Raw genomic sequence first — 25,520 nt, 5'->3', positions numbered from 1 at the left:
TTCCTATCAAAGCACGCATGCCTGCACCTGCAGAAAAGAGGTTATCTAAGAATGACCTAATTAGGTGAACAGACAAAAGCTATGGATCACTTGTGAAAATACTGACATCTGAAGGGCATGTCACAAGTTTTAGTCTTGGGCAGAACTATGAATGGAACACCAAGTGAAACAGCACTTCTTTCCCTTTTCCCTGAGACACAGAAGTGTCTATCAGATGGTTAGTGAGCAGCCAGTAAGTAGGTCAACAGAAAAGCAGTATTTATCCAAAGCAGTGTTCTTAAAACCAATAGAAGTGCTAGCTTGAATGAAGCTATGAAGAGATGGATACAAGTACACTTAGTCTACGATACCTGTAACACAGGATCAAAAATGTAAATCCTTCAATATACAGGAGCTGCTCTAAAAGTAATGCCTCCTAGTTTATGATGTTGGTCCACAACATCAGCGGTGGATGTTGACAGCATGGCAATACAAGTTCAATGTTCCCATCAATACCCCATTTCATTCTGTTGATGTGCAACACGGCAGCAGAGGGGCAATCTGACAAAACAGTGAGATGCAGAAGTATGTATGAAGCAAAGGTGTGAATTCCTCTGTGTGGAAAAAGTGGCATCCATTGACATTTGTTGACACTTGCTGAATATTTATGCAGACCATGAGATATGAGCACAGTGAGACAGCAGGTGGTGCATTTCAGCAATGGTGACAGCAGTGGGCCACCTTCACTGGAGATTTTTTATGAGCACAGCATGTAGACCTTTATACATCACTGGCAAAAATGTCAGAGCAACCTATGAACAATAGATATACTATATACATGTATGCTGCCTAGTAGCAAACTTCAAACCGACTGGAAACGGCCCAGTAGAGTCACTTTCTTAGCCAGCACAGTCCTTGTCATCAGGTACTCTAGTGCTATCTAGCTAAGATTTTACCTGAGATGGTATGGTATGTACCATAAGTACATACATACACACAGACAAGCAAAACTACATATACAGAGAGAAACAACTGATAAAATCTCATTAGTGTGCAATTTCCTATGGTAAGCAGAATATAAAGGCAGAACTAAACCTGTGGGTACTAGATTTTCAAATAAATAATATAGTCTGATTATGGGATAAGGCATATCATGGAATAGAAACTTTTACGTTGCTCTGGTCTGTAAAACATATTAATAACACCTCTTGTTCCACATTTCCTCACTTTCCTGGATTTGTGGGTTATAGTTTCAAAAAATGCCTTCACAATTCCTGACATAATTTTGGTGTTATCATTTGCAAATATACCATAGCAATAAGCTAACCTGTCTCATCTTGTGATCAAAGTAGCACAGAGTTCAGTTCCAGAAAAGATTGAATATAATATTAAAAACATTGTTCTTTGCAATCACACACGCAGATACAAGCTTTTCTTTTATACCATATTTACAAAGTAAAATTTACCTGACAGAGCATCTTGTGCTTCAAAAAATGTGCTGAGACCTCCTTTCACATAAGCTAGACTCCCCTCATTTTTCTTATTGGCTTGTTTCTTCAAGTTTACAACAGCCATTTTGAGCTGATCAAAACTAGAAAAAAAAAAAAACAACAAAGAAGAAAATGCATCATGACATTCAAACAACAAATAAGGTCACCTAATAAATAAACAGAATGAGTTACTTGGAAAATAGCTACTGCTGCATAAACTGTTAAAGAAAGCAATTACTAACTACTTTGATTTATTTACTCTTTGCCTACTCACTAGGTCAGGCTACCCAGGACTATCTTAAGTCTGGTGTTGAACCCTTCCAGGTATGGCACATCCACAACTTCCCTGGACAGCCTGTGTCTCCCCAACCTCTGAGTGAAGAATTTTTTCTCTTAAGTTATGTTCCTAGATTCATTATAAAAGCACCATGACAAAGAAGCTCAGAAATGCAAACACATGATTTTCATCCTTAAGAAGTCTTTTATCCTACCCGCAGGACAAACCCTAATACAAAAGCATCAAATGAAAAATCCACACCATATCACTGGGTGCAGAAGAAAACGATGAAATAAGGAAATTAAGATATACAGCAATTCTACCAGTAGCCTTTGTACATCTTAAATTGTGGTAGAAGAAGATATACTGTAAGCAAAAACCAAACAAAACTTTAGATCAGGTATTAGAGAAGGCTGTCACCACCTGTTGGGAGATAAAGAAAAAAAAAAGCCAAAACCCTGGTGCACTTTATTTTTTTATACCAATGATGTCACAACATTTTTGCTGTATTTCCTGTTTCCATCTGCTGGTCAGAAACCACATTAACTCAATGACTGGATTAGTCTACTTGGGCATACAAGAAGTACTTAACAGCAGCTTTTTCAAACTAAAAAAAATCTGTGTGGTATCCTTTTTAAGCACTATTTCTGATGATCTTATTGTACGTCTAAATAGTTTATTTACATTTGCCAGGCTGTTGCTGTGGGGGGGAAAAAAAGATGCTATTTTGATTACTTAAGAAGAATTTCCTTAAAGGAAAAAACATACATAAGCTAACCAAAACATTGGTGCACCACATATTTAGCATTTCCAGTACCTGAGGTTACATAGAGGACAAGAACTAAATCTTTCCTCTGTATTTCCTGTACAACAGCACAAATTATACAGGGCAGATAATTCCAAATTAATAGCAACAGAATGTTTCTAAAATGAGACAACTTGAAGTGGGGAAAAAAACTGTTTCTTAAAATAAAATTACACTTAGACTGAAAACATGATAAGATTTACCTTATCCTTTGAATCATTCTTCTATTTAATACATTTCCAAATTTCTGAATTTTCAATACTAAAATTTTAAGTTTCCTAAAGTAATATGAATCTTATTATTTTACTAGACTGAGGTCACCATGACTTAAAAGCTGATATTTGATGACAAATTGAAAGGTGTTTGTTTTTTTTTCCCCCCCAAGAAAGATAAAAAACTTACACCAATACTCAAAAACAAAGCAAAACAACACTCAGAAAAAACAATCAAACAACACTGAAAATATTCCATAAGAGGAAATTTCAGGTTTACATGACAATGGACTTTAAAGCATTGATCCATTGGCATAGTACATGGTAAAATGGGACCATACAAGGTAACGTATCAATTCACAGTACTGATGATCAGCAAAATTGGTGGTTTTGCTGACACCTTCTCATATTAGAGATGTGATCATTACATTACACTGCTTTTTATATTTCACGGTAATAAGAATTAATTCACTTTTTTAATCACATATGACATGCACAGGTCAAATCAGATCTCAGCTTCCAGTGGTAGTGACTCTGCAGCTTTCAAAGTTCCCTGCTTCTCTGGTTTAAGCCATCTACTATTGTTTTTAATCTTCATCTAACCTTGCTGTTCTATTCTTAGTAAACCAGGAACAACTGATATCCACTTTAGAACTCTCTGCGTCTTTCAGAACAGCATTTTGTAGTAATTTTATTTCCTTTCTAACAGAACTTAATTCATTCAAGCTATACATGCACAGATATTTACATAATTCTGTTCTTGTGGATCTGCTTTCAAGTTTCTTGAAGCAGAGACCAAAACTAGGCAGAAAAATTTAACTGATGCTTAAAACAATGCCAATGAGACTATTTATCCTCACACCTTATAAAACACAATCTTGCTGAAACACTTTAGAGGATGATGGTTATTACCATTTTTACCAGACTGCCAACTAGTATTTATTGTATGTTTCGAACACCAGATCATTGTCTACCACTGCCTAACCCTGGGTCATTCCTAGAACTTTCCACAAGGACAGCTTTTCATCCCACCATGTTGCCCTTCCAGGAAATATCACAGAAGTTAAAACCTTCTTAAGAAGCAGGGCAAGCTCCATGGAGAGAGACAATCTCAAGTCAATTAAAAATGATTTTGTTCACTTTCTCATCTTACTGTAATGTCACCTTCCCTGGTCTCTTCAGCCAGCACTCAACCATCCTGCTGTCCATTCCATTATGAGAGAAAATATTCAAATTGCTCGTACACAAAGGCCAAGTTCTCCTCTTTTTTTTTTTTTTCTTTTTTTTTTTTTCCTGAAAGCCTGTTTGTATCCATCACAGAACCCCAGTGCAACCCAATTTTATTCCAGTAATGTTCTTATCTAAATCTGTGTGGATTTAGAGCTCCCCTTATTTGTTTCCCAGACTGTAAACAGAAAGCCACTTGAAGCTGGGCACTTTCAGTTGGTTTTGACTTTACTACAGCTCTCTCAGTTCCATCACAGAGCCATACATGTAGCACTCTGATCTCTGTACCTTCAGTTATCTGCAAGCTGCTATCACAGTTCTCTGACATTTCTAATTTGAAGTTTTTGACACAAACTGCAAACCTGCTGGCAAAAAAATGCTTCCACTTACTTCACTGTTTCAGACAAATCCCATTTCTCACTGACAGCCTTATTCATCAATAGAAAGTCCATGGCTACAGAAGTAACAGAAGTGAAAAACGCCACCTTTGAAACTAGTTCTACAGACAGCTGTGAACCTACGGGATGCATCCACTACTACTCAACCTATCTACACTTCACCTGTAAATCAAACAAAATACCAAAGAGTACCATGAGCTTTGCCATCACTTTGTCCTTCATCTCCCTGTATCTGTCCTACGTCTCTCTTGGCAATGTTACAGCTGCCCAAATAAATGAGCAATGCAAGGGCAAAGCTTACATCAAACTTCTTAAAAACACATCAAAAGTTGATTTTCTTTCTTACTTCCTTTCAGATTGCTAATCAGAATGCCCAGTGGAAAGCAAAAATCATCCTCTAGTAAAAATGGCTTCAAGCATTATCTGAAAACCAGCAAACAGTAGTTTCATAACTCACACATGCAGAAATATACATGTAGGATATCTGTTTAAGCACAAATTACCGTGTACAAGATATAATAAAGAAGAACTGTCAAGATTTTTAAGATTTACACGCAAGATTTACTCAGCTGTCCGTCTTCTTCCTAATGCAGCATTTTCCATAGGAGTTAACTCAAAGCTGATGGATATCACTATCAGTTTTACCCTTAAGTCTGTTCAGCATCCTCATCCTGAGCCTGAGCATCTGGAGTTTCCACTCAAGCCCATGTTACTTAATTTCTTTGTTCATAAAGGTATTTGGCTTGAAGCAAGGCAACCGCCGCTTCACACAGAAAATAAATAAATAAATAAAAAAAAAAAAATAAAAAAATCAGGCCACAAATCAAGTCTGGTTAAAACTGACATTCCCATTCTGATCACAGTGAGCAAAATGTCCTTGCTGATTCCAGTCTAAAGCCATACAGAAATACCACAGACAGCAAAGATTGCAGGTATGTTAATTAAATGTCAACAGCCAACAACACATCTACTATACATAGGAATCTACTTGATGCTATTAAAGCAATTATTCATATAATAGCAACAAACCTTGTTGTTGAATGATTCTCAATCAGGTACCACGCAGCAGAGAAGTTTTCGCTAGTGAAATCAGCACTCATCCCAGGGAACAGCGTCTCTAAATCTTTTTGAGGAAATCTGCCTCTGAAAAATGAATGTTCATTTCTTCAGTAACATGCATTATGATGAATTGTTCACAGTTTTAAAAGCTGTATAATACAGCAGCTCACGTTCCAACAAAATGCAAATATAAACTTGCAATTCACAATTAAGAATAAATCTGGCATTTCAGAGGTATTTATGACTGGAAAGAAAAGACTGAAATCTAAACTAAGTAAAACCACTTCTATCATTTTGATTTTGCCGCTATGCATATGAAAAAAATAGTATAGTCTATACAATATATTTTTAAAGAAAAATAACTGCTGCATTCAGAAAACAGGACAAACTCACTATAATACTACTAATATCCAAAGACAGGACCATTAATGTTGAATATGCTTTAAGTCAACTTTACCCTTTAAAAATGGAAATACTTATGTCAAGTAGAGCAAATCAGAATATTCTCTGTAATCTATGAACTAGTATATATCTAACATGACAACACATCATCAGGTTGACTACTTGTAAATGATCTTGCACCATCCCTGTCTAGAGGCCAATCAATTTGCAGCAGGAGTCCATTTGTTTTTTATTCTGTCTTAAAATGCAGAGATAAAGCCTATGATCCAACTGCTTGTGAAAGCAGGCTCTCCGCAATGTTAGTTTTCAGATTACAAGTAATTTTGAAGATACTCACGTAGAAAATATAAATCATTTGTTTTAAGTCAGTAGAATAAAAAAAAAGTTAAATCACTTGTGATGAGCTCACGTTATTTTTCTCAGTCCAGACACACAAATAACACTTAATCTAGCAAGTGTAATTAATTCACCAAGTGTATTAATTTCACCAAGCACACCTAATATATCACCAAACGCACTTACCCCTCTGTTCTTTACCATTTATATCCAATTTTCAAAAACAAATTTTAACAAAGTAGTTTAAAGATTTGTTACTTCATTTTCAGATCACACAGTCAATAAAATCCCTCTCTGATGCTCACAAGCTAGGTGAGCTCTGCTACTCAAAGTACTTTAGACAAAAATACAAAGCGGAAGTATCTTGCATTCAAGATCAAACCCAGGGGATGGGAGTCAATCCAGAGTCTGCTATTGGAAATTGCATCAAATGTGCACAAGAAACTACTTGCACGGACAGCAAAGTGATGATTTGTTAGAAAGCTATTTTTTTTCCTGTAGCCTAAACGTATATCAGGATGGCTCAAGTTGCTTTTATTACCCAAAAAAAGCAGCAATTTAAATGAAGCAAATCTAAAGGCAAGCATGGTAAAATGTATAATTACACAGAAATAGAAGTTGTTTTCTCCAAGTTTCTATTCATATCTAAATGGTCATTAGCATGTGCAGGTTCAAACAACCACATACATAATGACATGACAGAAGTCATTCGTCAGTAACACCTGATTACAACAAGGGTATGAAACAATACTTTTCCAGAATGAGAAGAGTATATCAATTTAAAAGCAAGGAAAAGTGATGACAGATAAAAGAAGAATAGAGATAGGGAAAACACTGTGAGAAACAAATACAGCAGTTAACAACAAAGATCCCAACATTACTCTGAGCTCAATGAAAATAGTACAATAATGCAATATAAAAAAAACAATAATTAGTAGAGAGATTCAAGATTACCAATGACCTCCAATTTCATAAATGCCTGTTAGTGAGCAGAAAATGTTCCTTGAGAGATATTTGAAGGCAGTATATTATTTTTCAAAGTATTCAAAAGTGCAGAAGAATTTACAGGACAGTATTTCACATATGAAGACACATGCCATCCATGTCCAACAATTCTTTTATATTAAACGCATATATAATTGCGCCTTTCCAGTATGTTGTTTTCATGCTAAAATTTAATCAAAATAACAACAACAACAAAAAGCACTTTTGGTTACCTTGAATGAGACTATGAGCTTTTTATAAACAATATATAAATGCAGGGAACACAATACAGAAGTATAATTTTGATCTTATTTTTCAGAACTTCAATATATTTCCTCGGAAGCCAACAGAAACAGATACAACACAGAAGGTATACACACTCAATAAATATACCTTCACTAAACACTACTATTGCTACAAGATTCCAAGACATATGCATGACAATTTAAGCGTATGCATGAGTTACATAATTCCTAGAACAAATATAAACACAGAGAGATAAAGACCAATTATTTAGCTGGGGATGTAATAAATTCCTGCAAATGAGTTTTGCCCACAGACTGTGTGACAGAAACAAAGGTTTTTTTCAGTTCAATGTTTGACTGCATTGAAAAGTTATTGGGAGCTTTCCTCCAGCAGATGTATTTGTGTAGAGCCATAAATTAGCAATGCGTTTATGGCCGCTTTTATCTGTGTGGACATTTTTTAGAGACAGTCACAGCAGAGTAGAAACATGAACATGCATGTATGCGGTAGGTTAACAATACATTATATTCTATGGTGCAGTACACTTATTTTTCATCATAAATTCTACAAGTAGTTTTTCCACTAACAGATATGGGTAGCTTGAACTGACTTGGTACAGCTGTCTTTGCAACAAGCTGCTCCCTAAGAAGTTCAATCTAAAAGTGACTATATTTCTCAAATGTCTGGCCAGATGGGCCTAAAAAGAGATTGACTACACAGACAAGTTTGTTTCATTAACTTCCATTAGTAAATTAAATAAGTCCTTAGACGTTGTTCTCATGAAAACTTGCTTAACATTCACTTATAAACAAGCACATATGTGACTTGAGAAGTATTTCTGTTTTACTCATTTTGACATCATAGGCTGAGCATGAACTAGTAGGAAAAGTTGAGATCACGCTAGCACACAGTGAGATTGTCTATTCCTGTTCTGTTGAATTGCTAGTTCTAGAGAAGTCAATTCAGGAAACAGTTAGTTCTTAGTTTAGTTCTTAATACTTCATCACTGATCAAAAAACAATCACTGCAAAAGTAGCTGGGAACCAGAAAAGGAACCCAGGAAGAATTAAAGGAAAAGAAGTGGTAAGTTTGACATACATGAAGATTCTGCTGAAAGGGTAAAGTCAGAGAAACGCATGAAGGTAAACTGAATTTATATACTTCCTGCTAGTAAGGCTATTTTACTTGCTGCAAAACCAGATCTCGTACTAAAATTCTGGCTAACATTTTAAAGGAGTCTTATTCATTCCTCAGAACTATCCGACTGCAACTTAAAACACAAAACAATTAAAGTTTTATGTACTGTTTATGTTCATGAGATAACCATAATAAAATTTGGTTTCAAGCTGCTGTATACTTTCACATTCCTCAAACATATTTTGACTACCTCTAGTACAGTCATGAAATACTCCAATGGTCTCTGCTTCCACATAAAGGACACATATGTCTGCATTGGATTCAAAATGCATTGGGTACAATCAATTCCCTTTGGTCATATCCGCACAGAAATATTCCATCATCCCAAACTTTGGTTCTGTATAGTCCTTAAAAATCTTACTACAGAACTTCTGCAATTATACAGCACTCAGATACTCCAGAGGTTTCAGATCAGCTGTGATCTCCATAGGCAAATCACAGCCCTCAATCCATCACAGTTTAGTATTAGAGAAAATTCTTGAGCGACAGGAAGAGAAAGCAATAGATACAAAAAAACAGGGCTCTTGACTATGAATGCAACTTACTAAGTTGTAACTCCTGTAAAGATTATTTTGCTTCCAGAGTTTCAGTGTGTGTTTTTTAGCATACATGACAACGTACACCAATTAAAGGCAGGTCCAAAAACAGGACACAATGACCAAAAGGTAACTTGAACCTCAATTCCATGGGAGTTTATAGGTCAAAAGGAGCAACTTCAAATAAACACAGATTCTGAATAGCAACCAGTGTAAACAACTCAACCTAGAGCTACTCTACACTCCCTCTCTGTCTGGTACCAGTCTCCTGGAAGCATGCTTTGTACCAGCTGTGTTAATCCTGCTTGCAAGAAGACCAGCATAAGGGACACTGGAATAGACTAAACAAGACAAATCAAAAGGTATTAACAAAGATACCTCTAACAGCAAAGACATGGGTGTGCTCTGACAATTGCTCTCTGGTAGTGCTGGGTTTATCAGAAATATCACAATCATATCTGAAAAAAGGCAGAATGTGGTAAAACTTATTAAGAGATAAATATGCAGATACCCAAAACTGATTATCAACCTTACAAGTAGTAAACATTACCATTATTTTAACAACATAAAAACAGGACACATGTTCTGCATCTCTCTCCTATAGATTTCCTTGGGTGCCACTGTGATTAAAGTTTCCACAAGTCTATCATACCCAAGAATGAAATTCCACACAAGTCATTTTAAAATAAACATGTTATCATAGGCTCCAGAAAGCCTCTTCCTATCTCGTATTAGCAAGATGATGTTTACCATTAGGTGGCAGCGTAAGATCGTCTCTTCCCTTTGCCAGATGAACTGTTTTGGAAGCTGGCGTGGGAAGAGGGAAGCATCTGTATTGAGTGGGTGGATATAGAAGTATGTGGAATGTACTTAACATGTCAGCATTTGCTTTCATGTTCGAGATGTATCCACCATAATGACCTCTGCTACATGCAAAACAACAAACAATACTCAAAAATTTTCGAACTACTGCAGTTGCTGCTTTGTGGAGAGGGGTCTAACAGCGTATGTAGAGGAGGCAGGGAATCTCTCACATAATGGACTTACGTGAGGAGGTGAAAGCACATGCGACACATCTGAGCAAGCAGTTCATTCACAAATCTTGGGCAAATTTACATTTTTCATCAACTGATTTTACTCAGAGCTCTTTTGAAACGTGTCTGACATACTTTCTTCCCCAGAACTGCTCAAAATCCAGGACACAGCCTACCACTCTGTTCTTGTAACCATTTCAAAGGGCGATAACCAGTCCAAGTACTGCAACATCACAGTTACTGTTAGTATTTTCATGCCAACTTTCCACACTTCTCAGATTGAGGTCAGTACACCGAATACTCTTTCTCTTCCAGAAAGCTATTCAAGTCTCTTGTAAAGACTTCTGGCTACATCTCTGTAACACCACAGCCAGGAATAATCCTTGGGGCGGAGAGTGGCACGGACTTGCTTTGCACTTAAAGCCAGATGATGATAGAAAACTAAGGCTCTAAGTCCTTATACCATCCAGAAAACTAATAAACTAGAACTCAAATGTTAAATGTTTCAAATATCTGCTTTATAATGTGAAGGAAGTACTTGATAGCAAGGAAACAAAATCCACTAAGTGACAGCGCTGTAACAAAACCGCACTGAATTTACAAATCGTTTAGAACTAAGCACAGTCTGTATTAACAAGAAAATAATCTCAAAGGACAGGTGATGTACCTCTTTCTAAACTGCCTTTTCTCTGTCACTTGCTGACGACTGACAATCACTTTCTGCAAGGTTAACTAAGCTCTCTCTACTTGAAGGCCACCCACTTCCTGTCATTTCCTCAATGTGCTCCTCTCTAGCTTATTCCTCATTTTCTCACATTTATTCTCACTCTGTTTTTCTCCCCCGTCTGTTACACGGTGCCGTGCGTCCTGTTCGTGCCCGGGTATCCGTGGCTGGACCAGATGCCGACACAACAAGGGAGTGCATGGCAAAAGGCATTTTATTAAAACAAACAGACCCTTATATAACTTTTGGTATAGAACCTGCTAGAAAGTGGGCAGGGCTAATCCCGCCCATCATGAATATTAACTAAGGAGGAGGGACCTGTCCCATCACATCCCGTGACCCCGCCTACCGCCTAATACACTACATCTCCCCCTCCTTATGCTATAGAACCCTTAACCCCTAACAATACACAACACATTAACAATCCCACTTAACCTTTTAAAGTCTTTCATATGCCCTTTGTTGTTCCATTTTCTCCTCGAAAATTCCCGTCACCATGCGATGCATAAATCCCTGCAAGCATTGTATAATACACGGTGTGCAAATTAATAGTGCAAGAAGAACAATAAGTCCCGCCACCAATACTTTTAGCAACTGTTTGAACCAAGGTCCGATGTTCCCAAACAGGCTTCCGAGCCAGTCTCCAAATGGATCGTCCACGACGCTGATCTTCTTGGTATGATCTTGCAGCCATGCCAGCTTCTTATGTAACGATTCACTATGGTCACTCAAATTAAAACAACACATTCCCTCAACATCTTGGCATCCGTGCCCTTGTGCTAAAAGTAAAAAGTCTATGGCCGCTCTATTTTGAAGCACAGCGTGTCTGATACTCTCTACATCTCATGTAACAAAGTTCTGCCATAGTCCAAAGAACAGCACCAAGTGGTGGGGGACCCAACACAATCCAACACAACAGCTTCAAGACTGCTAAATACACAAACCAAAGTTTTCTTCAGTACATACAAGCATACACAGAGAAGGTACCTAGGACCATAGCACACAGCACATAGTAGCACAACTTTAGAATGACTCAGTAAGTTCTAACAAGACAAGCTTTTACTTGAAAAGAAAATACCACTTTTCATCTTGAGAGCAGTTGTTTTGGGTCAGAAGGAAGGAGGTTGGCTCAGAATCCAAGACTAGATACTTATCCATCTACAGCTAGAGCAGACAGAAGGTATCAGCCTTTTTCTTTGCAAGGTACACCTTTGCACTCTTACCATCAGAACAGGAGTTCTGTTTATCTTTGAATACCCCTGTCAGCAGCAATCCCTCTGAACCAAAGGTCAGTAGGTAAGAAGAGAACAAGGGTCCTTCAGGAGGAATCCTTGCCTTGGACGGTCATTGCTGCTATGCAAAGTCACCAAGAGATGTGAACAGCTTTCAGGCTGCGCAGCTCCTCAGCCACAGAACAGCTGCAGCCATCACAGATCAGCTGCTGACACCCAGGCAGCCACTTGGCCTGGAAACGGCAGGGCTAACCGAGGGCTCTGCTACTGCCATCATTAGTGACCTGTAATACAAGCACCTACTGAAGAATCTAACATAGATAAAGCTGTTACAAAAGAAGCCTCAAAACAAAACAGAACAAAATGAAAAACAAGTTGTTCAGACGGATTCCAAGCTTTTTAGCTTATAAGAAAAAGCAGACGTCAGGCACAGCATGGAGTTACAGTGTAAGGATGAAGGCAGAGCGGGGAAAGGCACTTCACAACAGCATGCATATGGGTGAACAATGGATATATCTCCAAAATGAAATAACACTATGCACGTGCAGACCTGAAGCTTGTGTTGTAACTGTGTAACACAGCTTTTAGCGAGCTTAAAGCAACCCAGAAAGCCATCGGATCTTGCAGGATTCAAGACTCTGCTGGTATCTCGACTTAGCCAAGGATACAAGAAGGCTGTATCTCTTAGCAAGGGAGAACCCGACGTGAGCATTCCGCAGCCCTGAGCCGGACCCAGCGGTGCGATACGGCTCCCCCCCAGGCCCAGGCATCGCACGGCTCCTCCCGGTGCCGCCCCAGGCCTCATCCTCCACTGCCCCCATGGCTGCTGGCCCGCAGCGCAGCGCCCGGCCCGGCCACCACCGCTCTTGCCCAATCGGTGAATGTGGACGGGCCCCGTCGAGTAGGGCCAGCCCCTTTTTCCGGATCGGCAGACAAGGCGAGCTCGCTGATCGCCTGTGTGGGCGGGTCCAAACTAACTGGTAACATTACAAAACCACGCCCCTGCTCTGGCTCCGGGGCCGCTTGTCCAGGTGACAAGGCGGGTCGGTGATACACCCCCCCCGCGCTTCACCCAGCTTCTTTCATGTCCCCGCCTCCCACCGGCGTCTTGTAGGGAAGGATATAGGGTATGGGCTGGATAAGGGGTGGAGTGGTGTTAATGTCCGGGACAGAATTGGCGGTGAAGCTGTGCGCACGAGGGACGAGCATACTTCTGTGACGTGCGGCTTCTTCGTAAAGTACAGCGGCGGTGCCGATGATTCAGAAGTCGCTGTCCCTCACACAGTGAAGGCATTGCAGAGAGAAAGACTGCACCCCCCCGGGCGCTCCGACTCCAAGAACTAGCTGCACGGCCTCGGACCAATCCCCAATAGGATGCCTTTTAGCCCGTCTGTCATATAGCAGTTTTTTCATCGGCGGCGGCCCGCAAGCGCCCCAACACCAAACATCAAGCCCAAATCAGAGCTTCCGTAGCGAGGACCAGGGTGGGACAGCGGCGAGTAATGCCTCGCGCAGTTTTCCGCTCATAATATCGGAGGGTTCGCCAGCAACCTCCTCTCCAATAAAAGACAAGGGAATAAGCTCCTTCTAGAAAGGTGGCATGTTTAGGAAGAGAGAAGGCAAGAAGGAAAAGAGTACTTTATCACAGTTTCATTGAGCTCACGACCCAGTCGGTCACCGGCGTATAGTAGTCCAGACGGAGGGGAATGGCCACTGGTCCCCCCCGAGCCCGGGTTCTGCACTCGCGACGAAAGAGAAGTGGGTGGTCGCCTCAGCAGCAGGAACAACTGGCGGTCGCAGCGCACCCGGGACGTCGGGGGTCACCACTTGTTTACACAGTGCCGTGCTCTGTTCTCCCGGGTATCCGAGCTGGACAGATGCTGCACACAAGGGAGCGTCGTGGGTAAAGGCATTTTATTAAACAAACAGACACTTATTAATAACTGTTTGGTCTACGACTGCTAGAAGTGGCGGGGCTAATCCCGCCACTCATGAATATTAATAGAGGAGGGAGGACTGCCCGTCACATCCGTGCCCCGTACCACCGTAATCACTACACGTCCTTCCTTTAAAAGCCTGATTTGTTTTGTTTTGCTGTATCTTTGTGTGTTTTATTATTAACTGCATTTGCACTACCAACGCACAGCAAGAGGCTGCAAAGCACATGATTTGAAATTCCACCAAATCAGCCCAATATTAAATGTGTCAGCATCAAAATTCAAAGACACCCTAATTCATACACATTAAAATGGCTTAAAGAAGCTAAAGGTATTAACAAAGGGGAATGCTATGGAAGCTATTCTCCTTGTACGTACCGTTCTTCTTAGGCTAATTTTAAAACATCCCAATATTTTAACTTCTTTTTTATTTCTTTTTTTAAACATTTCTAGTAATAAATCATTCTCTTGCCTAGTAATGGTTAATACCAATAGCCTGCTTATCTACTTCCTTTCTTAGTTTATAATTGCCCATTTCTCCACCACTGTGGAAAATCTTTTTCCCCACTCACCCATCCTTCAAGTACTTGAAAACATATTTAACTAAACAATATGGTATTAAAGATTATTTTATAAAAGCAAACATCGTTTTGCTCCAATTTTTGAAGAAAATTATGCAAAATTTCCCACTGGGGGAGACATTTAAAACTCCACGCTGAACAGTCCATCTATAATTACAACTTTAAACACCATGCAGTCACCCACAGCACATGGGTAGCCCTGACATTCCATGTCTTTTTCCATCTTTTTCTCCTCCCCATGACTTCTCCTTCTCAGCCCCTCCACACAACTACTTTCTCTCAAACTGCTCATTTTCAACAGCAGTGCTCACCATAATCATACTGTTTCACCTCCACTGTACTTGGAGGTCAGTAGACCAAGAACTTAAACTTGACTTTCCCCATTCTCCCTATGTCACAAAACGGTTTTCATTTCCTACCTGTATTTATTTCTGACTACCTTTTAATTTCTTTTTCACACAAATGTGAGGTTTCATTAGCATGCTTATCACTAATGCTTCCAGATGAATCCTCTAAAATACAGTATTATTAGTTTCCTACTTAACAACCATCCAAACGAATGACTCCAAACTAATCCTAAATTGATCCTGTTCAGGTTTCTTAAAGACAATTCTTAACCTATCAAATTCACACTACCATAACTGTAAGAAGTATTAATTTTGGTTCTACATTTGAGTACCACATTAAACATTTTCTTAAAATGAGAACAAGCTAAAAGTAACTGCACCATAGCCAATGCATTTAATGAAAGAATTCTTGTGTGAAACACAAGAGGGCTGATGCAGCTGAACTGATTATCTTGACTTAAATCCCAGATAAAAATTGGAAAAGCTATTACAGGGTTCAACAAAGAATTAAAGCAGGAAAAATAGTTTTAATGTCAGTCACAAACATTTCATACAATGTTTGAAAACATTATACAGCTTTTAAGATTAAGTGCTTCAGTGAATAAGTAACCAGACACAGTTAATATATTGCCATTTAAAAGGAAACTTGCTACCGTCTAACTGATTAACAACTTAACGTTAAGTGATGCCAACAGAATAAATCAGATGGACTAAGGAACTACCTAATTTAAACAACAACAATAAAAGGCCAACAAATCAAACAGTGGAGAAGAAAACCTGAGAAAATCTACAGATAAAAGTTCTACTACAGGCCACGTTTCTTTTTCCATCAGTATTTGCTTCATCTGCTAACTTTAGCACCAACAGTTTTTATTAACAGTCAGTAAAAATATTAAGTAAAGAAAGATTTTGTCATCTGGGCTCTGAAGACAAGCTTGTCAAGGAAGGCACAAACAGAGGAATGCTAGTAATGTTAAAAGATATAGGTAAGATAAAGGGTTCCGGGTCATCACTGCAGAATGAGCAGCCACGTCAGTAGCAAAAGTAGCAATTTAGCTAACAAGTGCATCCTGGCTAGTTTACACTGTAACACATTAAAAAATAATAATTGTTATTTTATATCCTGAATTTACAAAAAGGCAATGGAGGGTGTAGCAGACATGGGAGGTCTTCTGGAAGGATCCTGAAACAATGTCCACAGTTCTAGACCATCAAGATAAGAGGTTTGAAAACAAAAGATGAAAGAAGTGTCTGTAAGAAATTACACCAAGAAGTTGGTGAATAATGCTTGAAACAGAAAACACCTTCAGCTTATTTTAAAAATATGGCTTAGTATTTTCAAAAGAAAAATATCTATTTTAAGTAGGAAGGAAACGAGCAACCAGAGTCCGGAAGCTGATGACAGATCCACTAGGAATCCCGTACCAATTTCAAGAACAAAAGTAACAAAAAAACAAAAATTTCAACAAAACGAAGTAACAATGGACACAGAGGATATATTTTCCTTTGTGATGTCCTCAAATTAAGACTGGATATCTTCTGAGAAAACAGTAAAATAAACACAAATTATTGCACTCATACAGAACTAAGTGAAGTTTAAAATATAAAGATGGTAAGACTTTGGACCAAACATTCATACATTTACAAGTATTTAAGAACCTCTTCAAGTCCCATCATGTTTTGTCAGGACTCAGATCTGTAGCTAATAAGGTTTTGAAAGAGCAGTAAATCAGGTAGTATACAAAACTGGAGACAACTGAGTTCTGTTACTAATAATATAATAGAAGACATTGTCTATTGAGTTAAATAGTGAGAGATACTGATTGAATAAAATTCCAAACAATTATTAACAGAGATACTGACAAACCTCAGATATCAGAAATCGTACCAGGAATTTCTAATTACAGAAGCATACAATTACATTATGCCACCAGTGTGGAAGAGGAATTATTCTGAAATCGTTTGCATTCTCCACCATCTGAAAAAATGGATCAATGAAATTGCACAAGCACTCATCACAAATAGACCATTTAGAAGAAGAGACTCCAGAGTCTAATTTTAAATTGCATTTATTTTTGGTAGAGTTGCTATCTTGATCAAGATAAATACTAACCCTGTTGACATTTCTAGGAGTTGGTCAGGTTTGGAACCCTACCAGTGTCTCTTTTAAAACTCTATCATCCTGTTTATCAATTATCTGAAAGTTTCTATTTCAGAAAAGGAGTCAAACTCCACCATACTCATGAGCAAAATTAAAAAAACTCTGTGGGTTGGAAAGCAGTATTAATAACTCAATAAAATAAACTAGTTGATGTGGTATAATAAATCACATTTTACTGTACAATTTTTAGCAACAGAAAGCAATCTAAACATTCTTAAAAGCCCCATTAAACTCAGATGCTCAGATGCTCCAGTAAGCATTCCATAACCACAATGTATAAATCCAAAGCCTTACGTTATTTACCAGTGTTCAAAATATAAGCATCAGTGGAGTTCAATACATCAGGCTTTTAGATCTGCAGTTTTTTATCTAAAGATCTAATTAACGATCCAAAAAAGGATTGTGAAGCAGGAGAGACTGCACACAAAGAACTCCTCTGAGTTCCAAATACTATGCCATGTATTTTTAAATCTTTTCCTGCCCCGTAAACTACTAAAACTTTCCTGAAATTTACAAAGACATATATAGAGAGAAACACTAAAAAACTGGATTAAAGGCATTTGGTACTCACTTGTCTATCTCAATACCAAGTGGATTAGCTGGACGTAGGGACAAAGGGGGAATCCCTTTGTTTCTATCAGTGCGCATGTCATAATAGTTCATTTCATCCACCCAGACAGCAGACTGATCCAAGATACCTAAAGAAAACAAAGCACAAATCCTTAAAAAAACAAGGACTGTCAAGTACTATCAAATTCTAACATACTGAACTAATTTGAAAGATCCTGATAAATATAAAATAGATGCCTAGGTAATATGTTGGAAGTTGCATTGCAAAACAAACTGGATACAATTAAGCTGAATTGTTTTATTTTAGCCATTAAAAAGGTATCAATAATGGCTGGACATTAAACATTACCTCTGAGAGAATGTACAGGTCCATATAAATGAAGAGCATTTTCCTAATAGAAGCATATTAACATTTTCCATTCCTTCAAGTATTTTGACATCTGCCTAGTCATCTGCTACTTTCAAAACAAGCAATTAGCCAGAGGCCCTCCTATCTGCATATTTTAAGAAAGATCCCTTTCCTGTGTCACTAATAATGAAAAAGTAAGCCAGCTTAGGCCACATGCTAACATGAATGTCTCAAGATGGACAAGGGACTGGCCTTATTTCTACAGCTTTACAGTGATGTTAACAGGTAAAGGTAAGAAGAACAGTGCCTGGGCTCTGGCCAAAAATGCAGTTGCCATACTCATCATCAAACCCTTCTTTAACATAAAATATTCAAGATGGGAAATATCCAGTCCCAACATTGCTCTTTGTTTGTTCTACTAATACTCATTTTCCTCTCACACCACCAAAAATTTCACCATTAATATCTGCTCTTATTTCACCTTTCCAGTGGCCAGCTCCTAGATCAGCTTAAAAGAAATGATCAATCATCAGTAAGGTGCTCCGAAATAAACTTTTCTGAAGGTTATGAAAGCGGGATTGCTGGATTACAGATACAGTTCCTAGACTGCTTGGCAACATAACTTTAATGGTTAAACATCACAAGAAAAATAATACTTGAGACCTTGGAGGGTGGTTTGAACTACAAATCAGAAACAACGCTAAAGATTCAGCTTTTTTCTTTTCAAGACCAACTGTCAGGATTTGGATGTGTTTATAATTTGAATTTACAGAAATGGCTCTGAAAGTAATGCCTCCTATTCTATGATGCTGGCCCACAACATCAGAGTCAGATGCTAATAGTATGGCAGCAGAGCATGAACCTTCTCACCAATATTCCATTATATTTTGTTGTAGTCTGACAGATGGCAGCAGAGGGGCAGCCCAACAGAATGGAAGTGAGTATGAAACAATGGTGCGCCAATGAATTCCTCCAGATGGTAAAAATGGCACCCGCTGACATTCATCAACGCTTGCTGAATGTTTATCAAGACCATACAGTGGATGAGAGCACAGAAAAGCCTGGGCAGTGAGTTTCACAAGAAGCAACAGCCACGTTCCAGATGGCCATGTACTGCTGTCATACCAAGAAATGAAGAGTACCTTGATTAACTCACCTGCAAAAATTGGCAGATTATGACCAGGGAACTCTATACAGAGCCAAGCATTGTCTTCAATGTCTTGGAAACAATGGTGACAACACTGGAATATTGTAAAGGGGGTAATCTTTCTGGATTTTCTGTCACCCAGGCAAATGATCAACTCAGACCATTACATCACAATGCTAACAAAGATAAAGGCTCAAACTTCAGAGTAAGGTCAAAGAAGACAATCTTTCTCTTACAACACAATAATACTAAGCTCCATACCAGTTTGAAGACCATGGAGCACACTACCAATGTTGGCTGGACTGTCCTACCACAGCCACCATATAGCCCAGACTTAGCACCTTCTTTTGGTGCTTTGTTCAGGTCACTGAACAATGGACTACAGTGGCAACATCTTCCTAGTAATGACTCTGTCATAGCAGCTGTAAAACAGAGAGTCACCTCTGATGGTGCAGATTTGGATAGCACAGCATGCAGGCTCTTGATCATCACTATGCAAAAATACATAGTTATGTGACTACGTTGAAAAACAGTGTCTTGTAGCTGGAAATTTGCTCTATCAAATAGTGCTATTGTATTTTTTGTGTCTGTTGTGGTTTCCACGGAAATAAACAGAGGTATTACTTTCAGAGCAACCTATGTATCCAGTAAATTAAAAAGCAGTATGAATAATTACTGGATCTGTTATGAATTTCCTGAAAATTTAACAAATCTGGTGCTTCTGCTTACAAATAAAAAGGGACACCTTTCATTAGTCCTCAAGGATTTTATCAGGATACTGAGGAAGTGGGACTGATTTCCCAAATATCATGAATTCACACCTGCATTTGTAGATTTTAATGCTTTTTCTGGACAACTGAAAATTGTCTTGATGTGGACCCTCTTTAAATATACGATTTATTTATAAAGGCAATTATATTTTTGTCTAGCAAACAAAACAGATGAGAGTTTGAACAAGAGAAGTACCTATTTTTTCCGGTTTCAGAAGCTTAAAGGAAACAGTTGAAGTTCCTCTACCACCAGATTTTGTAGTGACAATAATGTCTCCTTTGTCATTTTTAGCCTGTCCAACTCGACACACAATTTTACTAGCAGACATCCATTCAGCAGTGAGCAGGCAGTTATGCCCACATATTGTTAAACCTAGAAGGGAGAAAAAAAAAATTACAAAATTCAACCTACTATGAATAAAAGTATCTTCTGAAATTCTGTAAGGCAAAAATGTTTATGATGCTTCATGTATTTTAGACACACATGTAAGGACCCTTCTCTAGTGCCTTACATGTACCTACAGTTTAAGAGTTGTGAATACATCTTTCAGATATTCCCCATATGACTTCAGTCCTAGTGTTTTAGTGCCATGTGAGACTGTGCTGACTTAAAGCTTATTTCAATGTCTTCCATCAGTTATGGAGCTACTGCAACTTAATAATATCCTCTATCAGCAAGACACTAAAGAACTGCTGTCCAGCAGTGCACAATATAACACTGTAGAAAGTTTGCTTTGTGTGACTTGGCCCAACAAAAAACAAAAAATGACTGCTAACTATTCACAAAACAAAACAAAACAAAAAAAACCACACAAAACCAACAATGTTCATTCAAGTTTACTTAATGACACTTTGGCAGACACAGAAGAGGATACTGGTTTTAAAAGAAAAAAAATGCTCCTCAACAATTATTCTGTCCTCATTTCTTCTGTACAAAATCTAAGATTCTGCTGAATAGACTGCTGTTGTTGCATGAATATCAAAGAACAGTCATCTGACATTCATTTTCTCCTCTATGCTTTCTCATAATTGAAGTAAAAATGATGCTTTTTTCTGGAAGAAAAAAAAAACAACATTTTATCCAGAAAGCTCTTTCACAGGGAAAGATTAGGGCATATTAAAGTGAGTAAACTTAAGTGTCAGTGTTTAATTTAGTTAGTGTTTAGCATTTAATAACAGGCTTAACAATTAAGAGTCAATATACACTTTAATATGAGTTCACGTTTCCTGGGACTTCCTATCTCATGTGGTCAGACAAATGAGACCAACTGACAAACCAATCTCATCAGTTAGTCAGACCAGGACTCTGGATCATGGAATAAATGGATTTTTTTCCTCATATCTTCAACAAGCTTCACATTTCCAATTTGATCTTCCTTATCCTGAAGAATTAGGAAGCTCTTAAGATCTAGAATAGCGATACTATCAGGTCCCTAACAGACTTACTTTGTAGAACAACTTCATTACTGTCTTCTTAAATAACACCCTTACCTTATATCTAAAATGAAAAGGCCATGCTGGCTGTACTAGACTATGTTAGTCAAGCATAGCAGTTCTTTCCCTGTTGGCTTGGCTTTTGTTTTGAATTTCTAGAAAGCTATGACCAATTTAACAAATACTTTCAGACAGAAAAGGATCAGCATATGTGGCTCAGTACCAAAGCTTCACACTTACTTTTTCTAACAATCTAAACCTCTGACATTACACAGCAGACAAATTTGGCAGCTTTCATGATTTTGTAAGACATTAAAATGCCCTATTCCCTGCCAAAATCTATTTTGAAAACAAAACCCAAAAAATAAAAAACAGAAAGAATCTTATTACAACTGAAGGCAATTTTACTTGAGCAAGGGCACGAGATACATTTCTTATACATGCCTGAAAGGAGGTGAGGGAGGGAAAAAACAAAGAGGCAAACCAAGTCGTCTAAACCAAAAACAATTTTGTTTGCTCTCTATTTGCAACATTTTAACCGGGCTAGAACATATATTTTCTTGAAAGATGCTGGGGAAAAAGCACTTATTTGTGGTGCATGGCTCTTAACCGTAGACTAAAATTATTAAATCTTTCTGTTTTATGTTAGACTTCTCTCTGATTGGGAAAAACACTGCAGCAGAAATTAAGACTAACTGATAGCCTGAACCATTCATAAAGACAGATTTTCACCCTAGAGTTTAAAAAAAGCCTGAATTCTTGATCTTAACATATTCATTTGAGTATAATCTAAGCTTAAGCAATCTGGTAGAGTTGAAGCTTTCAATAACAATTTTGAAGACGCTTGTAGCAATTACTTCCCACTCACTGGAGGTTCTTAAAGCTCACAAGAGAACATCACATGATCTGACACTTCTTAAATGGAGGAAAACTATGTTTATCTGCATCTCAAAAATGCAAACTAAAGTCTCAGCTTCTTATACACTTCACTAAATACAGCAATGGCACAGGGTAACTGCTGAAACAAAGGCATTTGGGCACATTCTCTGGTGGTAAAAATAAAAACTCCTTCCTCCTCAAAACAGAGACAATTTCTCCTTAAATAAACCTTATTTTGATCTGCTGTAAAGTAAGAGGATATTTGAGAATGCAATACTAGAGGTCTAGTTTTTATAGAGTATCTTGGAGAGCCCCTCTACCTATTTCAACAAACAGAAACAAGTAATTCTCATGAGATTTTCCTATTTTGGCTAAGCTTATAAATCAACAATTTTACAATGTCTTCAAAAACTGCAAATGTCTTAAAAGACAAGCTAAACCTCAAGAGCATAAATGCCATGTGTATCTCCCTGATTTGATGCTTTGTACTGTGAGCTACAGAGTTGCAAATAAAATGTTTATGTAGTTTCAAAGATACAAACAGATTACAAGAAGGCTCTCCCTTAAACGAAACCTAAAGCCATATTCTATTATGTGGTACTCCATGTATCTAAAAAAAATAGCTTATTGCTTTTTGTTTTACTTTAATGTATCTCAAGTAGCAGACTATAAATGTTATAAAACCCTCACTCAAAGTTGCTTAAATCGCATGTTTACAAAGACTCACTTTTGCAAGTATTTCCATCCAAGTCACAGGGACTATTTACTTGCCTAATGTAACTATGAAACCTTAATGCGTCTGGGGCTTTAGTCACATACTGGAAAAGGTGATATTCAAATGAACTAAGTGGAAAAAGAAATTACAGCAAATCATTTTTTACTTTTACCTTAAAACATGAGATTAGCAGCAGCTATGGTTGCAGGGTTACTCCAAAAACAAGGAAACAAACAAACCATTAGCAGTGAGTCGGCTATAATTTTGAGAAAGAGTTCAGGAAATGCCTTCCTTTCAAGAACCTACATGAAGATCACTTACATAAAGACCATACCAATAAACTGATGGGGTTATTGAGATACATTAACCACACAGTTGCATAGGAATATATACTCACCCATAACACCATCACTTTTTGACTATATCTCAATAAACATTCATACAGGGTACCACAACCCTATCTAGTAGCTCAGGAAAATACTAATTATTCTTTAGAAGAGGCAGCAAGCTGAAACTAGGGGGAAAAATTGTACTATTTCATGCTTGGCCATAAGGTTCATTGTGGTGGCCAAAAATGGAATTTGGGAATCTTGGTTTACTGCCATGAAGTGAAGCATTGGTTCTAGCAAAGCCAAACAAAATTCCAGTGGACTTCAGAGGAGCCATGATTCCTCAACAAATTGTCTCTAGCATGAATACCAAAGTGCACATACGTTTAAATTAGAAAAAAAAGAGAAGAGGAAATTCCAGTAGTTATCATTACCTTGGATTTCCAAAAGATTTTACTAAGTCCTTCTCTAAAGGACTAAGAATATTAAGCAGCCATAGGATATGACTCACATAAATGGCTTGCTAAAAGACAGAAGCAAGGCTGCAGTAAATGGTATGTTTTCACTGAAGAAAATTTCCACATGGCATGTGCTAGAAGCTCTGCTGTTCAATATACTCATAAATGACAAGTTAAAGAGGTTACAACGTTTGCTGATGATATTAATTCATTCAGAACATAAAGACAGTAAAAGTTGAACAAAATGCAGACCAGATCTTATGAGACTGAGTGGTGCTATAAAACAGCCACTGAAATTCAACGAACAAAGAGATGCACACAGGCAAAAGCAATCTTACATTCACAGATGGCAGGCCCTAAACTGACTGCTATACATCGCGCATTAAAGCATGGGACTACAGTAAGCAGATCAGTGAAAAACATCAACTTGATGTTTAATCTTAATTATATGGCAAACAATTGTAAGAAAGAAAATTAGCATACAGTATTATGTAAATGTACATTCACATCCTGTACACTGCATGTATCCAAGATGATGTTCTCCTGTCTCAAGATATTAGTAATAAAGCCAATTCACTGAAGAACAACAGGGAGGGTCACACACATATGCAGAAAAGTTAAATTTGCCTGTAATTCTCATCCTTGAGAAATGTCAACAGAAGGTAATGATCATCAAGATCTACACAGAAGAATCACAGAGAAGACTGATCACTCTTCCAGTGTAAGAACAATGACAGTTCAAACGAAGTTACCATGTTAAAATCAGAACAGTGAAGGTTCTTCACACAGTGTGTAGTTGAATTGTTGAATCCACTTTGTCACAGACTGTTGTAGTGCAAAAGACAATTAGTACAACCATCTCAAGGAACAGTAATACTCAGTGACCTTCACAATATACTGAAAACAGCTCTGATAGAAAGTCTCAATACCTGGGAAAGTAGCAAAGGAGTGTACCTTTGTATCTGCTCTCTTCTCATATACTCCCACGGGCACTCATTAAGTTTTCGGTACAAGATGCTGAGTTAGACAAAGGGGCCATTTAACAAAGTACGGTTATTCTGATTTGCTAGACACTGGAGAGCATCCCTGAGTTTTCATGGAGCGAAGTGCATAGACGTGAAAGGGCATTTCTCACACATAACATGCAATAGATTTTACCATGTTATTTGCAATGAAAAATACAGTTCTAATCAAATTCTAAACATGCAAACATGCCATTCTACAGTCTCCAAAGTTGTACATTTATTTTCAGCTTACCTATGAGGTCGGTTGGCCCAGTTCCCAAATTTTCTCCTCGAATTGTCACTTTGGTCCATGAGATGCCCTCATTGGGAGAGATGCCAGTCACAAGCGGGGGCTGGCGTGCTCGAGACATGATACCCACTTAGTTACTACAAACTAAGTCACTTGTACCTATTGAACAAGAAACAATCATTTAGAAACACTTACATTAAAGTTATTTTAAAAGCTTTTTAAAATAACAAATAAATCTGCGTATGTGATACACCATTCTCAAAGCTCTTTCTGCCACAGTTATCAAACTATAAAGAATATCTACACCTTTTTTGCAGTCCCATTTTTTATAGTAGACATAGCCCTACTTCTGAATTGAAAAGAAAATGTAGATTCAGAAAAGCAAACAAACAAACCCTAAACCACCAAAACACTGAATATCATCCAAATCACACCAAAAATTCTCACTCTT

The 25,520-nt window shown here is 37.9% G+C and overlaps 1 protein-coding gene across 4 annotated transcripts in view; it reads right to left on the bottom strand.

Annotated features, from left to right (window-relative positions):
• Positions 1-25,520, bottom strand: part of EXOC2 (exocyst complex component 2) — a 121,256-nt gene that overhangs the window by 83,197 nt on the left and 12,539 nt on the right. For all 4 annotated transcript variants that reach the window (XM_015854490.2, XM_015854491.2, XM_015854493.2 and 1 more), the window contains exons 2-6: positions 25,073-25,228; positions 20,197-20,373; positions 17,736-17,862; positions 5,418-5,531; positions 1,446-1,570 (exon numbers count right to left, since the gene is read on the bottom strand). In XM_015854490.2, coding sequence (XP_015709976.1) covers positions 1,446-1,570; positions 5,418-5,531; positions 17,736-17,862; positions 20,197-20,373; positions 25,073-25,190 — 661 coding nt within the window. In that variant the 5' untranslated portion in view covers positions 25,191-25,228. The remainder of the gene's footprint in view (positions 1-1,445; positions 1,571-5,417; positions 5,532-17,735; positions 17,863-20,196; positions 20,374-25,072; positions 25,229-25,520) is intronic.

This window comes from Coturnix japonica, chromosome 2, assembly GCF_001577835.2.
Source record: "Coturnix japonica isolate 7356 chromosome 2, Coturnix japonica 2.1, whole genome shotgun sequence".
NCBI classification, from domain to species: Eukaryota; Metazoa; Chordata; class Aves; order Galliformes; family Phasianidae; genus Coturnix; species Coturnix japonica.
This window is presented reverse-complemented; position numbering and strand designations above follow the sequence as displayed.